The sequence below is a fragment of the Entelurus aequoreus genome, linkage group LG04 (assembly GCF_033978785.1).
Source record: "Entelurus aequoreus isolate RoL-2023_Sb linkage group LG04, RoL_Eaeq_v1.1, whole genome shotgun sequence".
In the NCBI taxonomy this organism is placed as follows: Eukaryota; Metazoa; Chordata; class Actinopteri; order Syngnathiformes; family Syngnathidae; genus Entelurus; species Entelurus aequoreus.
The window spans coordinates 19,825,846-19,843,345 of NC_084734.1; the positions used below are offsets into that span (position 1 = coordinate 19,825,846).

The window sequence follows — 17,500 nt, forward strand, 5'->3', positions numbered from 1 at the left end:
GTTTTTGTTTTTTCCTAGGGGGCGCTAGAGCGCAATTTTAATTTTTGGGGTTTGGTTTTTTATTAGATGGCAATTTTCGCAGGTCCTGATGTGTATGTCAAATTTGGTGAGTTTTGAAGCATGTTAAGTGGGTCAAATTAGAGTTTTTTGTGGGGTCGGTATAATAATAATAAAACCTTACAATAACAATAGGTTCCTTTGCTATAGGCGGACCCTAAAAATAAGCGCATAACAATTTTCGACACACGGACACGACAGAGAAAACAGTTTTCGTCATCATTGTTCAAATATTGTAACGTCTGTCGAGACGCTTTGAGGACATGAATTCCATCCATCACTTTAATGAGCAAAACTCTTTATTGTCGGCCATAAACACATCACCAAAACATTAGTAAAAAAAATTGTATCTATCAAAAGTGGTCATTTTCTGCAGTACAAACCAGACCAAAAGCAACTTTGTTAGATCAACAGCAGCCGCTCGCTCTTTCTCACTTGCGCCAACACATGCACATATGGCACTTAGCCAGTGATGCGTTTACAGCCACACAAAAAGTCGGACAACTCCAACACCACACATAAAGTGTCATTCCAGGTCGTTACACTATGATTTACCAATCAAATGTGTGCTTATTCTAGTGTCATTTATTAGGAATCTTAATTTATAAATATTAATCATGAAATGCTGTTAGTATATTAAATAAATACTAATAAAAACGTATTTTTTACAAACAGGAGTTTGCAGGAATGTACACATGATCCCCTGCTTACATCTCATTGTGCAACATGTGAATGTTTTAATGGGGAACTAAATGCAATGTCTGAAAGGGGTACAAACTATTTCCAAAGCAGGACCTCCACCTAGACAAACAATACAAGTACACAATTCATGAAAAACAATATTTGTAGGGTCCGCCTGTACCCTGTATAAAGGACTCCCACAGGGAGTCCTTTGTACAGGGACAAAGGACACTATTGAAATTGTAAGGTGTTATTATTGGGGTCCGCACAGGACCATTGTCAAAGGAATCCCAAAGGGAGTCCTTTTGCAATGGGACGAAAGGACACTATTGAATTTGTAAGGTTTTATTATTAGGGTTCGCATGTACCCTGTATAAAGGACTCCCACAGGGAGTCCTTTATACAGGTACAAAGGAACCTATTGAAATTGTAAGGTGTTATTATTGGGGTCCGCACAGGACCATTGTCAAAGGAATCCCAAAGGGAGTCCTTTTGCAATGGGACGAAAGGACACTATTGAATTTGTAAGGTTTTATTATTAGGGTTCGCATGTACCCTGTATAAAGGACTCCCACAGGGAGTCCTTTGTACAGGTACAAAGGAACCTATTGAAATTGTAAGGTTGATTATTATTCCGCAGCTTTGCGCACTACTTTGCCCCCCTTAACATGCTTCAAAACTCACCAAATTTTATACACACATAGAAAAACTGGGACAGCACACTTTAGTAAAAAAAACAAACCCCAACAATCAAAATTGCGCTCTAGCGCCACCTAGGAAAAAAACAAAAACAAACTGCCTGTAACTCCAACTTGGAAGGTCGTAGAGACATGAAACAAAAACCTGTATGTAGGTCTCACTTAGACCTACAATTCATAATTTCACATCCTCAGGCAAAAACCAACAGGAAGTTGGCAATTTCCCCTTCAACACAAAAAATGACTAAAAACACTAATTTTTGCCTCTTTTTGAGCTGTAATTTGACCCCCTTAAAATACTTCAAAACTCATCAAAATTTTTACACACACTGGGACTGGTGGAAATTGCGATCTAAAAAAAAACAGAACCCCAAAACTCAAAATTGCGCTCTAGCGCAATTTTTGAATAAAACAGAGACAAAAACTGCTTCTCAGAGGAAAACACAGACAAAACTGCTTGTAACTTCCGGTAGGAACGTTTTAGAGACATGAAACAAAAACCTCTACGTAGGTCTCACTTAGACCTACATTTCATAGATTGAAATCCTTCAGCAAAAATCAACAGGAAGTTTGATATCCCCACTTCAAAATACATTTTTTTTAAAAAGCGGTCACCAAACATCAAACATTATCTCCTCTGAGCGCGTTTGTCGTTTTGGCTTCAAACTACTACAGGAGAGAGATTGAACCCTTCTGATTAAAAGTTGGCGAAAGCGTTTTAATAAGTGCTACGGTTTTGATTTTACGAGCCTTCAAAGAAAAGAACCACTGTGCCGCAGCACCTAGGAAAAAAACACAGACACAACTTCCTCTAACTCCCAGTACGAATATCGTAGAGACTTGCAACAAAAACCTCTATGTAGGTCTCACTCAGGACTACCACTGGACAAAAGTATTGGGACACCTAGGACTAGCACCTGCCAAAATGCGGACCCGACCAATGCTGCTTGCAGCTTTAATTATTCTTTATTATTTTTCCGCAGCTTTGCGCACTACTTTGCCCCCCTTAACATGCTTCAAAACTCACCAAACTTTACACACATAGAAAAACTGTGACAGCACACTTTAGTCAAAAAACCAAACCCCAAAAATCTAAATTGCGCTCTAGCGCCCCCTAGGGAAAAAACAAAAACAAACTACCTGTAACTCCCACGAGGAAGGTCGTAGAGACATGAAATAAAAACCTGTATGTAGGTCTCACTTATACCTACAATTCATAATGACACATCCTCGGGCAAAAATCAACAGGAAGTTGGCAATTTCCCCTTCAAGACAAAAAATGACTAAAAACACTCATTTTTGCCTCTTTGAGCTGTAATTTGACCCCCTTAAAATACTTTAAAACTCACCAAACTTTTCACACACATCAGGACTGGTAGAAATTGCGATCTAAAAAAAAACCGAACCTCAAAACTCAAAATTGCGCTCTAGCGCAATTTTTGAATAAAACAGAGACAAAACTGCTCCTCAGAGGAAAACACAGACAAAACTGCTTGTAACTTCCGGTAGGAACGTCTTAGAGACATGAAACAAATACCTCTATGTAGGTCTCACCTAGACCTACATTTCATAGATTGACATCCTTCAGCAAAAATCAACAGGAAGTTTGCAATCCCTCCTTCAAAACAAAATGTTTGTTAAAACCGGTCACCAAACATCAAACATTATCTCCTCTGAGCGCGTTTGTCGTTTCGGCTTCAAACTACTACAGGAGAGAGATTGAACCCTTCTGATTAAAAGTTGACGACGGCGTTTTGATTCGTGCTACCGTTTTGATTTCACGAGCCTTCAAATACCCGCAGCACTAAAGCTGCTCCGCTGCTGTTAATGACAACGTGCAATGGAATTATTTATTTTTTGTCCTCAAAATTCTACACACAAGACCCTATAATGACAATTTGAAATGGAATTGTTTCTTTTGTGTCCTCAAAATTCTACACACAATACCCTATAATGACAAAGTGAAATGGAATTACGACCACTAAAGCTGCTCCGCTGCTGTTATTTTACGCGCCTTCAAAGAAAACAACCACTGTGCCGCAACACCTAGGAAAAAAACACAGACACAACTTCATCTAACTCCCAGTACGAATATCGTAGAGACACGAAACAAAAACCTCTATGTAGGTCTCACACAGGACTACCACTGGACAAAAGTATTGGGACACCTAGGACTAGCACCAGCCAAAATGCGGACCCGACCAACGCTGCTTGCAGCTTTAATTTGTTATTGTCATTGTAAGTGGGCCTAAACCAGACCTGTGCATTCTGCGGCCCGTGGGCCGCATCCGGCCCTTTGTGCGTCCCTGTCCGGCCCGCGTGAGGCCAATTATAAATTACAAAATAAATTTAAAAAAGTATCTATGTCGAGTGTGCAATACAACGGTGCTGCTTTTGTTTTGAAAATCGTTATTTGTATTACTTCCGTGTGGACGTATGCGTGTGCGTGATTGTGAGTGAATGTGAACAGCTGCTATCACAAATGACAAAATAAAGTTGAAAAAACATCTATGTCGTGCACGCAATACAACTGTGCTGCTTTTATTTTGAAAAGTATTATTTATGGGCGTGTGTCCGTGTGTAACCTGCGAGTGAAGGTGCACATGCAGCGACAAGTGATGCACGGTTTACACCCGAGACGCTAAAAAGAGAAAAGTTGATGAAGAATGGCGTGTTTTTAACAAGACATGGACTGCCAAGCAACGTTCCCTCTAAGGTGCGCGCCTGCGCAATTGCGCACTGCTCAAGCGTCCGCTGCGCGCAGCAAGTATATGCCGCGCACCAAATCAAATCCCATCTGAATTCTAAACAAAATAAACATATTTATTCTGTGTAATTTGGCAATGCGACTTTGAGTGACAGTGACAACAAGCGGCCCTAACGGTGTTCGTCAACACCGTTCAATTGAACACCGTTCAATTATTGCAACGTCTATCGAGATGCTTCGAGGACAGGAATTATATCGATCACTTTATTGAGCAAAACTGTTTATATTCGGACATAACCACACCAAAAACATGAGTAAAACAATTCTATCTCGAAAAACTAGCCATTTTCTGCCGTACCAACCAGGCCAAAACCAACTTGTCATCCGTCACCAAACACGCATAGCACTAAACCACTGGTGCGTTTATGGCCACACAAAAAGTCGGACAACTCAAACACCACACAAAGTTACACTATGACTCCTCAGTCATATGTGTGCTTATTTTAATGTCATTTATTATTAATGTTAATTTATTTATATTAGTCATGGAATGCTGTTACACACACTATGTTGAAGTATTACTATTATTATTAATTAGTATTATTATTATTATTATTATTTATCTTACGGTATACATCAAAAATAATATTGAGCAAAATTTAATTGAAATATTGTCGATGTGGCCCTCCAGCAGTGCTCGGGTTGCTCATGCGGCCCCCGGTAAAAATTAATTGCCCACCCCTGGCCTAAACACTTAAATTAGAAATGGAAATGACTGCTGTCATTTGATTATAATAATAAGAGAATGTTGTCTGTCTATCTGTGTTGGCCCTGCGATGAGGCGGGGACTTGTCCAGGGTGTACCCCGCCTTCCGCCCGAATGCAGCTGGGATAGGCTCCATTTGAAAAATTAGAGGGAACATTGCCTTGAAGGTAGAAAAGCGCTATACAAGTATAACCCATTTATTTATTTGTAACATTAAAACGTCACTTCTGTTTAATACGGGGCCTTCAAAAGCAGGAAAAGAAAAGCTTTCACGCTCGTTTGTGGTGAAAGGAAACGAGGCAGTTATTTCTGCATCTAGGTCAAAATCGACAACAATAAACAGTTTTCCGAGTCTCTGCTGTGTTGCTGCTGGGGCCTTTGAGCTCCACTATCTTAAAAAAACACTCATGCGATGATATTATTTCTAGTATCTGACTAAGCCTATGAATGTTTGGTCCGTCCCCCCCCCCAGATTGTTCGCAGTCGGAGGCCGCGACGGCAGCTCGTGCCTGAGGTCCATGGAGTGCTTCGACCCTCACACCAACAAGTGGAGCATGTGCGCCCCCATGACCAAGAGGCGAGGGGGAGTGGGCGTGGCCACGTACAACAACTTCTTGTATGCCGTGGGAGGACACGACGCCCCCGCCTCCAACCACTGTTCCCGACTCTCGGATTGCGTGGAGAGGTGGGAGAAATGATTTTCCTCTGGGGAGCGTAGACAAAGACATGTGGGATATGCGCCAAAGGCGTGTGGGTGTGGACGCTGTGGACTTTTCTCATCGGGACAAAAGATGATGTGTGTCCTCAGACTGACACACCACCAAGTCATTCTTTCCATCAGTTGTTTCATTAACAGGGGAGTAGTGCCATCTGGTGGCCACAATAGACATGAACATAAGCCTCAAGTACTGTGCAGTGTAGTTGTAGTCCATTTTAACATAACACATTTATTACAAAAAAAAAATATTTATTTAAAAAAAAAGTAATGTAATTTTAGTAGTATTTTAATAAGGATTCTAAGATTTGTAAACGCTCAGACAAATACTTTTGGTTTTAATGCTATACTTGTTTTTAGTGTATCTTTACAATGGTTATTGAATTAATTTATCTTAATATCTTTATTTAGTGCTTATTAAAATGTTGAACTATTATCATTAGTACTATTATTATTATGGGCCTGCTGCAATGCAAGCAGCCCATATTATTATTATTGCTCATACTTCACAATTTATTATTATTATTATTATTAGGGATGTCCGATAATGGCTTTTTGCCGATATCCGATATTCCGATATTGTCCAACTCTTAATTACCGGTACCGATATATACAGTCGTGGAATTAACACATTATTATGCCTAATTTGGACAACCAGGTATGGTGAAGATAAGGTCCTTTTTAAAGAAATAAATAAAATAAAACAAGATAAATAAATTAAAAACATTTTCTTGAATAAAAAAGAAACTAAAACAATATATAAACAGTTACTGTAGTGTATCTTTACAATGGTTATTGAATAATTTACTTAAATATCTTTTTTTTAATTGCAAAAATACAGTTTATAATTTCCTTTAGATGAAATGTATTTTTTAAATGTTGAATTATTATGATTATTATTATTATAGTTACATTGTCTGAATTAATTTTAACAAAGTATGCAGTTTTGCATGCACTTTTTAATTAACATTTCTTATATGACAACTTTATATTTGGGAAATCCATTAATCTAATCATAATCAATGAAAAGATGCCTCCTCATATTTGGGAAATTAATTCAAATCTGATTTTTTCAAACTAATTAAGGAACCAATTAATTATTTTTTTAAGGAAATGTGACCTGAAAGTTACATTATGGAATGTTTTGCAATCATAATATTCTCGGGTTGTTTTACAATGGTCATTGAATATTTACCTAAATATATTTTTTTTAGGTTGCAAAAATGCATCTTATAATTTCCTTTTGATGAAATTGCTTTTTGAAATTTTGAATTATTATCATTATTATTAGTAGTATTATTATATTTACATTGTATGAGTTAATTTGAACAAAGTATGCAGTTTTGCATGCATTTTTAAATGAACATTTCTTATATGACAACTTTATATTCGGGAAATCTATTATTATCATTATTATAGTTACATTGTATGAGTTAATTTTAACAAAGTATGCATTTTTGCATGCATTTTTTAATGAACATTTCTTATATGACAACTTTATATTCTGGAAATCCATTAATCTAATCATAATCAAGAAACGCTGTCTCCTCAGATTTGGGACATTAATTAAAATTGAGGTTTTCAAACTAATTAAGGAACTTTAACCAATTAATGTTTTTATTTTTTAAGAAATGTGACCTGAAAGTTGCATTATGGCTGTTTTGCAATCATAATACTGTAGTGTATCTTTACAATGGTTATTGAATATTTATCTAAATATTTTTTTTAGGTAGCTAAAATGCAGCTTATAATTTCCTTTTGATGAAATAGCTTTTTTGAAATGTTGAATTATTATCATTATTATTAATATAGTTACATTGTAGGAGTTCATTTTACAAAGTATGCAGTTTTGCATGCATTTTTATATTAACATTTCTTATATGAAAACTTTATATTCGGGAAATCCATTAATCTAATCATAATCAATAAAAAACTGCCTCCTCAGATTTGGGAAATTAATTAAAATCTGAGGTTTTCAAACTAATTAAGGAACTTTAACTAGTTATTTATTTATTTTTTTTAAGAAATGTGAAGTGAAAGTTGCATTATGGCTGTTTTGCAATCATAATACTGTAATGTATCTTTACAATGGTTATTGAATAATTTACCTAAATATCTTTTTTTAGGTTGCAAAAATACAGCTTTTAATTTCCTTTTGATGAAATTGCTTTTTGAAATGTTGAATTATTATCATTATTATTATTATTATAGTTATATTGTATGAGTTAATTTGAACAGAGTATGCAGTTTTGCATGCATTTTTTAATAAACAATTCTTATATGTTAACTTTATATTCGGGAAATCCATTAATCTAATCATAATCAAGAAAAAGACGCCTCCTCAGATTTGGGAATTTAATTAAAATCTTATGTTTTCAAACTAATTAAGGAACTTTAACCAATTAATTATTATTTTTTTAGGAATTGTGACCTGAAAGTTGCATTATGGCTGTTTTGCAATCATAATATTGTAGTGTATCGTTACAATGGTTATTGAATAATTTACCTAAATATAATTTGTTTTAGGTTGCAAAAATACAGCTTATAATTTCCTTTTGATGAAAATGCTTTTTTGAAATGTTGAATTATTATCATTATTATTGTTATAGTTGGGCTGACTGAGTTAATTTGAACAAAGTATGCAGTTTTGCATGCATTTTTTAATTAACATTTCTTATATGACAACTTTATATTTGGGAATGTTATTAGTATTATAATAGTTACATTATATGAGTTAATTTGAACAAAGTATGCAGTTTTGCATGCATTTTTAATTAACATTTCTTATATGACAACTTTATATTCGGTAATTTTACTAGTATTATTATAGTTACATTATATGAGTTAATTTGAACAAAGTATGCAGTTTTGCATGCATTTTTAAATTAACATTTCTTATATGACAACTTTATATTTGGGAATGTTATTAGTATTATAATAGTTACATTATATGAGTTAATTTGAACAAAGTATGCAGTTTTGCATGCATTTTTTAATTAACATGTCTTATATGACAACTTTATATTCGGTAATTTTACTAGTATTATTATAGTTACATTATATGAGTTAATTTGAACAAAGTATGCAGTTTTGCATGCATTTTTTGATTAACATTTCTTATATGACAATTTTATATTCGGGAATTTTATTAGTATTATTATAGTTACAGTATATGAGTTAATTTGAACAAAGTATGCAGTTTTGCATGCATTTTTAAATCAACATTTCTTATATGACAACTTTATATCCGGGAATTTTATTATTGTTATTATAGTTACATTGTATGAGTTAATTTTAACAAAGTATGCAGTTTTGCATGCATTTTTAAATTAACATTTCTTATATGACAACTTTATATTCGGGAAATCTATTATTACCATTATTATAGTTACATTGTATGAGTTAATTTGAACGGAGTATGCAGTTTTGCATGCATTTTTAAATTAACATTTCTTATATGACAACTTTATATTCGGGAATTGTATTATTATTATTATAGTTACATTGTATGAGTTAATTTGAACAAAGTATGCAGTTTTGCATGCATTTTTAAATTAACATGTCTTATATGACAACAGTATATTCTGGAAATCCATTAATCTAATCATAGCTTCCTCCTCAGATTTGGGAAATGTATTAAAATCTGAGGTTTTCAAACTAATTAAGGAACTTTAACCAATGAAAAAAAAAATGTTAGGTTGCATTATGGCTGTTTTGCAAGCATAATACTGTAGTTTTAGTACATATCAGGGGCCAGTTGCGAGTGTATTTAACTTTTAATTGTCATTTGCCATTTGAAATCTTGTTAAAACTTTGCTTTGACACTCAATACGACTGCAAAATATCGCACGGACAGACCTGAAACCCCAGAAAGCGATCAAATATCATCATAATGCTAATTTCAGCCATCTACACGGCGGTCATCAACATTAATCAGGCTCTCCGCAGAGCCATGAAATGCCAGCTGCTCCACCAAGACTTTCAGCAGAATGTGCTCAAAGTAAACTCCCGTTAGTGAGCACCGAGGCATCTGTGATTCAAGTAGGCAAAGAGGAGTATTGTTAAGTTTCTGTTTTGTTTTGTTTTCCAACGGAGGCAGATGGAGGAGTCAGGACTGAGGCTGTTCTCAGAAAACATTTTAACAGACTCTGGCTGTCATTTCAGGTATGACCCTAAGACGGACACCTGGACCACGGTGTCCTCCCTCAGCATCCCTCGAGACGCTGTGGGTATTTGCCTGCTGGGAGACAGGTTGTACGCTGTGGGCGGATATGACGGACAATCCTATCTGAACACTGTGGAGTCCTACGACGCGCAGAACAACGACTGGACGGAGGTACGTCCATGCAGTAGCCAAAACAGTTGGCAGATTTTAAGATGTGTAGTGAAGTAGGGATGTAACGGTGTCAAAATCTCAAGGTACGATATTACAAAACCCAAAACCAGTGAAGTTGGCACATTGTGTAAATCAGGGGTCACCAACGCGGTGCCCGCGGGCACCAGGTAGCCCGTAAGGACCAGATGAGTAGCCCGCTGGCCTGTTCTAAAAATAGCTCAAATAGCAGCACTTACCAGTGAGCTGCCTCTATTTTTTAAATTGGATTTATTTACTAGCAAGCTGGTCTCGCTTTGCCCGACATCTTTAATTCTAAGAGAGACAAAACTCAATTAGAATTTGAAAATCCAAGAAAATATTTTAAAGACTTGGTCTTCACTTGTTTAAATAAATTCATAATTTTTGTTACTTTGCTTCTTATAACTTTCAGAAAGACAATTTTAGAGAAAAAATACAACCTTAAAACTGATTTTAGGATTTTTAAACACATATACCTTTTTACCTTTTAGATTCCTTCCTCTTCTTTCCTGACAATTTAAATCAATGTTCAAGTAAATGTATTTTGTTTATTGTAAAGAATAATAAATACATTTTAATTTAATTCTTCATTTTAGCTTCTGTTTTTTCGACGAAGAAAATTTGTGAAATATTTCTTCAAACTTATTATGATTAAAATTTAAAAAATTATTCTGGCAAATCTAGAAAATCTGCAGAATCACATTTATATCTTATTTCGAAGTCTTTTGAATTTCTTTTAAAATTTTTGTTCTGGAAAATCTAGAAGAAATAATGATTTGTCTTTGTTAGAAATATAGCTTGGTCCAATTTGTTATATATTCTAACAAAGTGCAGATTGGATTTTAACCTATTTAAAACATGTCATCAAAATTCTAAAATTAAGCTCAATCAGTAAAAATTACTGATGATGTTCCATAAATTATTTTTTTAATTTTTTCAAAAAGATTCGAATTAGCTAGTTTTTCTCTTCTTTTTTTCGGTAGAATTTTGAATTTTAAAGAGTCGAAATTGAAGATAAACTATGTTTCAAAATTTAATTGTCATTTTTTTCGTGTTTTCTCCTCTTTTAAACCGTTCAATTAAGTGTAAATATCATTAATTATTAATAATAACATAGAGTTAAAGGTAAACTGAGCAAATTGGCTATTTCTGGCAATTTATTTAAGTGTGTATCAAACTGGTAGCCCTTCGCATTAATCAGTACCCAAGAAGTAGCTCTTGGTTTCAAAAAGGTTGGTGACCCCTGGTGTAAATGGTAAATAAATACAGAATACAATGGTTTGCTAATCCTTTTCAACTTATATTCAATTGAATAGACTGCTAAGACAAGATATTTAATGTTCCAACTGAGAAACTTATTTTTTTTGTTGCAAATATTAAATAACTTAGAATTTAATGGCAGCAACCCATTGCAAAGAAGTTGGCACAGGGGCATTTTTACCACTGTGTTACATGGCCTTTCCTTTTAACAACACTCAGTAAACGTTTGGGAACATTTGTGAAACTTTCCAGGTGGAATTCTTTCTCATTCTAGTTTGATGTACAGCTTAAGTTGTTCAACAGTCTCTGTTGTGGTATTTTAGGCTCCATATTGCGCCACACATTTTCAATGGGAGACAGGTCTGGACTACAGACAGGCCAGTCTAGTACCCGCACTCTTTTACTATGAAGCCACACTGTTTTAACACGTGGCTTGGCATTGTCTTGCTGAAATAAGCAGGGGCGTCCATTACGTTACATATGTTGCTCCAAAACCTGTATGTGTCAGGACGTGGACTATGGCGGGTTTGTTTTCCCGAGATGCAATAAAACTGGAGCGGACATGGCTTGAAGGTAAATACATCATTTATTTTAACAAAAGAACAAACAAAAGGCGCGCTCAAGGCGGAGATCAAACTTAGCTATGAAAACAAAAACTAACAATGGACATGAAAAACTACACTTACTGTGACGTGAAACGACAAACACTTACGTGGCATGGCATGAAGCATAAACTAGGGAATAAACGGGGCATGATAATGACAGAGGTAGCAGAAGTCAATGTGGCCAGACAGACTAACTGAAAAGGACAGGCTTAAATACTAGTGACATGATTGTGACAGGTGTGTGAGTCCAAACGTAAAAACAGGTGCAACTAATGGGTTGACATGGTAACAAAGCAAGGGAGTGAAAACAAGAACTAAAAAGAGTCCAAAAACCAAACAGAACAGAACATAAACAAAACATGATCACATAAATGACAGTATGTACCTTTCAGCATTGATTGTGCCTTCACAGACGTGTAAGTTACCCATGTCTTGGGCACTAATACACCCCCATACCATCACAGATGCTGGCTTTTCAACTTTGCGCCTATAACAATCCAGATGGTTCTTTTCCTCTTTGTTCCGGAGGACATGAAGTCCACAGTTTCCAAAAACAATTTGAAATGTGGACTCGTCAGAACACAGAACCCTTTTACACTTTGCATCAGTTCATCTTAGATGAGCTCAGGCCCAGCGAAGCCGGCGGCGTTTCTGGGTGTTGTTGATAAATGTTTTTCGCTTTGGATAGTAGAGTTTTAACTTGCACTTACAGATGTAGCGACCAACTGTAGTTACTGACAGTGGTTTTCTGAAGTATTCCTGAGCCAATGTGGTGATATCCTTTACACACTGATGTCGCTTTTTGATGCCTGAGGGATCGAAGGTCCGTAATATCATCGCTTACGTGCAGTGATTTCTCCAGATTCTCTGAACCCTTTGATGATATTACGGACCGTAGATGGTGAAATCCTTGAATTCCTTGCAATAGCTGGTTGAGAAATGTTGTTCTTAAACTGTTGGACAATTTGCCCATGCATATGTTGACAAAGTGGTGACCCTCGCCCCATCCTTGTTTGTGAATGACTGAGCATTTCATGGAAGCTGCTTTTATACCCAATCATGGCACCCACCTGTTCCCAATTAGCCTGTTCACCTGTGGGATGTTCCAAATAAGTGTTTGATGAGCATTCCTCAACTTTCTCAGTCTTTTTTGAAACATGTTGCAAGGCATCAAATTCCAAATAAGCTAATATTTGCAAAAAATAAAGTTTTCCAGTTCGAACGTTAAGTATCTTGTCTTTGCAGTCTATTCAATTGAATATAGGTTGAAAAGGATTTGCAAATCTTTGTATTCTGTTTTTATTTACCATTTACACAACGTGCCAACTTCACTGGTTTTTGGGGTTTGTACCTTTTTGGGTCTAAGTTGGCTGTCAAAGTGTACCAACTTCTCAGTTTAAGTGCTACACGTCATTTTACTATCAAGATGAGGGGCATGATTTCTAATCTAGAATAAACTGTCACAAGCTCCGAAGAGAGAAAGCAGCTCCCCGGCTCAGTAAGTCAATATAGCAGCATAAGGAAGTTGCCTCTCTCTGATCAATGCGTTGCTAAATGTAGGTCCTTAAAGTTAGCGCTTATAATGACAATATCGCTCATACTTGGTTAATAATTAGGTCACGGAATGTAAATGAGTATTGTTGGCACTTTTCGTATGGTTATTTATTGGGTTTTATGGTCGGACTAGACGCAATGCTGTCATGGCTCCGGTTGGCGTCATTGTAAGCAGACTCTTATTTACGTTTATTTATGAGTTAGAATACATACCAAAAAAAACATGTGTTCATATTGTGAAAAATAGGCACAATTCCGCTTTAATAACATTTGTCCTCTCTCTCAGCTAGGTAAAATAGTCAGGAGCTGCAATACATAACATTTATATATATATATGTATATGTATAATAGACTGTATTTATATTATTCGCATGAGAATAATGCTGTATAATAGACTGTATTTTATATCATTCCCATGTGAATAATGCTGTATAATAGACTGTATTTATATTATTCACATAGGAATAATGCTGTATAATAGGCTGTATTTATATCATTCACATGTGAATAATGCTGTATAATAGACTGTATTTATATTATTCACATGTGAATAATGCTGTATAATAAGACTGTGTTTATATTATTTACATGTGAATAATGCCGTATAATAGACTGTATTTATATTATTCACATGTGAATAATGCTGTATAATAGACTGTATTTATATTATTCACATGTGAATAATGCCGTATAATAGACTGTATTTATATTATTCACATGTGAATAATGCTGTATAATAGACTGTATTCATAGTATTCACATGTGAATAAGGCTGTATAATAGACTGTATTCATAGTATTCACATGTGAATAAGGCTGTATAATAGACTGTATTTATATTATTCACATGTGAATAATGCTGTATAATAGACTGTATTTATATTATTCACATGTAAAAAATACCTAATGCTAGGTTCACACCAACGGCGCTTTGACGGCGCTTTAAAGCGGCATGCAAAGCGGCATGCAAAGCGGCATGCAAAGCGGCGTTAAAGCGTAACATAGCCTGATTAAAGCGTGAGGGTCCTAATGGATCGTGGGAAAGCTTGTAGTGAAGCGGGACATGCGGCAAGTTCGCCAAAAATTTTTAAACGGTCTAAAAAAATTATGCGCTCTGTCAAGAATGGAATAAAGCGCAGAGAGCGTATCAAAGCGTGACAAAGCCTGACAAAGCTCAGCAAAGCTTGACTCAAAGCGTAGGAAAGCTTAACAGATCTTGGTTCAAAGCGCAATAGGAAGTGACTGTGATCTTGACTAGTGACATTGAAACGTTATGTAAAACCAACACAGGATTACAAATCCATTCTCTTTTGCATCATTGCCTTTTTTATACGATGATCATTGTTTCTGTACTTCTGCTGTTTGATGTTGCAGTTTGACATTACTGTCTATAATTTTTCTGTATGAAAATGTTAATAATAAAGAGAATATGTTACGTTTAAAAGAAATGCCTTTTATTATTGTCAACTAGCATAAGAAATGAAAGATAGATATTTATTAAGATGACAAAGAAATAAAAGAAATTAAGATATAAAACATAATATAACGGAAAAAAAAGAGAAATTGAAAAAATAAATGAATATAAAAAATAAAAGAAATGCCTTTTATTATTGTCAACTAGCATAAGAAATGAAAGATAGATATTTATTAAGATGACAAAGAAATAAAAGAAATGAAGATATAAAACATAACGGAAAAAAAAGAGAAATTGAAAAAATAAATGAATATAAAAAATAAAAGAAATGCCTTTTATTATTGTCAACTAGCATAAGAAATGAAAGATAGATATTTATTAAGATGACAAAGAAATAAAAGAAATGAAGATATAAAACATAATAAATAATAAACATAATATAACGGAAAAAAAAGAGAAATTGAAAAAATAAATGAATATAAAAAATGTGTGGAAAACAGTATACTGAGTTTTTCACATTTTTTTCTTATTTTTGTTGTAACAATGCACAACAGAGCTTGATAATCGTGTCAGAGCCTGATTTAAAGCGTCAAGATCGCATCAAAGCGTAATAAAGGTCAATAAAGCGTAATAAAACGTATCAAAGCGTGATTTAAAGCGTATCAAAGCGGGATCAAAGCGTCATCAAATCGTGAGGAACGGTAACAAAGCGGCAACTAATTCGTATCAGAGCGTATCAAAGCATAACATTACTTCGGAGATCGGGATATTCGTGGAAAAATTGACAAAAATGACGGCGCTTTGCTCGCCGCTTTAAAGCGCGGCAAGCGCCGTTGGTGTGAACCAGGCATAAGTGTTTATTGTCTATTGTAAGCAAACTGTGGTGCTGAATTTCCCCCAGGGATCAAAAAATTTTGAGCAATTACGACAACAGAATACAAGAAAGAGAAGTGCGGTGTGAAGGTAAATAACGGATACCAGCTATAATAAGCCAGTGTGTCGGTTAAACCTCACTCCCAGACGGCTTAACACCTGTGCTGTACTGATAGCACCTGGCGTTTATTGTAGCTCGCGAGCTAGCGCTGCTCAACTCAGCTCTCAATTGGCGGGCAAAGCTGAAATGTGCATGATGACGACTGTTAAACCCTACTTTGAAATTAGGGTAGTCCCGATACCAATATTTTGGTACCGGTACCGAAATGTATTTTGATACTGTTCGATACTATTCTAATAAAGGGGGCCACAAAAAATTACATTATTGGCTTTATTTTAACAAAAAAATCTTAGGGTACATTAAACATATGTTTATTATTGCAATTTAGTCCTTGAATAAAATAGTGAACATACTAGACAATTTGTCTTTTAGTAGTAAGTAAACAAACAAAGAATTAGTCTGCTGACATATGCAGTAACATATTGTGTCATTTATCTACCTATTATTTTGTCAACATTATGAAGGACAAACTGTAAAAATTGATTATTAATCTAATTGTTCATTTACTGTTAATATCTGCTTATTTTCTGTTTTAACATGTTCTATCTACACTTCTGTTAAAATATAATAATCACTTACTCTTCTCTTGTTTGGATACTTTACATTAGTTTTGGATGATACCACACATTTAGGTATCGATCCGATACCAAGTAAATACAGGATCATACATTGGTCATATTCAAAGTCCTCATGTGTCCAGGGACATATTTACTGAGTTTATAAAAATAATATGAATTATCGATGTAATCATAGTAGTATTGACTAGATACGCTCTTGTACTTGGTATCATTACAGTGGCTGTCAGGTGTAGATCCACCCATGGCATTTGTTTACATTCAGGCGCCCTTGCTTTTGTTAGCGGTGACGAGCTATTGTATCCTCCTAGGGATGATACTTGTAAGAAACTTTATTTGTCGCCATGGAGACGAGGATTAGTGACTTAGAAGTAGCTAAAACACTGCCGAATGCGGATGGACGTTAGCCATGTTTTATAGCACCTCTTCCTGAGGGCGTTTCAGTGGTATAACTTCACCTTTATCGTCAGTTTGTAGGCCAAAATGCGTCCGTTCTCCCTTTTCTGTGTCTGCTTGTAAGTACTCAGTGATTGTGCGCTGCCGAACATGCTCCTCTGCTCGTAAAACCAGCAATATCATTACGTGACGACGAGTATAGTACCGTTTTTGATTCATTCGTACCGCGATACTATACTAGTACCGGTATACCGTACAACCCTATTTGAAATAAACTGCTACTTTACAGAAAATGCAAAGGGCTTCTTTCAAAAATGTCCTCCAACTCAACATTTTTCGTTTGCTTAATTCTCGCCGCATATCAAGCACACATATAAAGGCAAAATAATCTGTCCGTGCAGAATTGAACCCTCCATTTACTTCCGATATTCATCGTAAGCTTACCTAGTACCCCGCCGCACAAACGCAGACCTCCCACCTTTTCCTTGCACTCATCCAGTCGCCAGTCAGATTTCAGCCTGTGCACATTCGCGGCCCTACGGACATACACAAATGACACAACTCTTAAAAAATGCATTCCGGGGAAAACATACGAAAGAAGCTGAAAACATGTTATGTTACTTGTTGTGATCCAGATTCTACAGGCATGCTAGGGAATATCGGAGGGAAACGTTTGAACAAAAGTGTTGTTTATGAATAAATGTCAATTTATTATATATATTTTC

At 35.4% G+C, this 17,500-nt stretch overlaps 1 protein-coding gene and 1 long non-coding RNA gene across 7 annotated transcripts in view; one reads left to right on the top strand and one right to left on the bottom strand.

Annotated features, from left to right (window-relative positions):
- The window catches only part of LOC133648368 (uncharacterized), a 326,771-nt gene that overhangs the window by 216,354 nt on the left and 92,917 nt on the right, over positions 1–17,500 (bottom strand). For all 4 annotated transcript variants that reach the window (XR_009825865.1, XR_009825866.1, XR_009825863.1 and 1 more), the window contains exon 3: positions 17,220–17,311. This is a non-coding gene — a long non-coding RNA (uncharacterized LOC133648368). The remainder of the gene's footprint in view (positions 1–17,219; positions 17,312–17,500) is intronic.
- LOC133648367 (kelch-like protein 4) overlaps positions 1–17,500 on the top strand; it is a 207,459-nt gene that overhangs the window by 189,243 nt on the left and 716 nt on the right. For all 3 annotated transcript variants that reach the window (XM_062044391.1, XM_062044389.1, XM_062044390.1), the window contains 2 exons: positions 5,382–5,594; positions 9,789–9,960. In XM_062044391.1, coding sequence (XP_061900375.1) covers positions 5,382–5,594; positions 9,789–9,960 — 385 coding nt within the window. The remainder of the gene's footprint in view (positions 1–5,381; positions 5,595–9,788; positions 9,961–17,500) is intronic.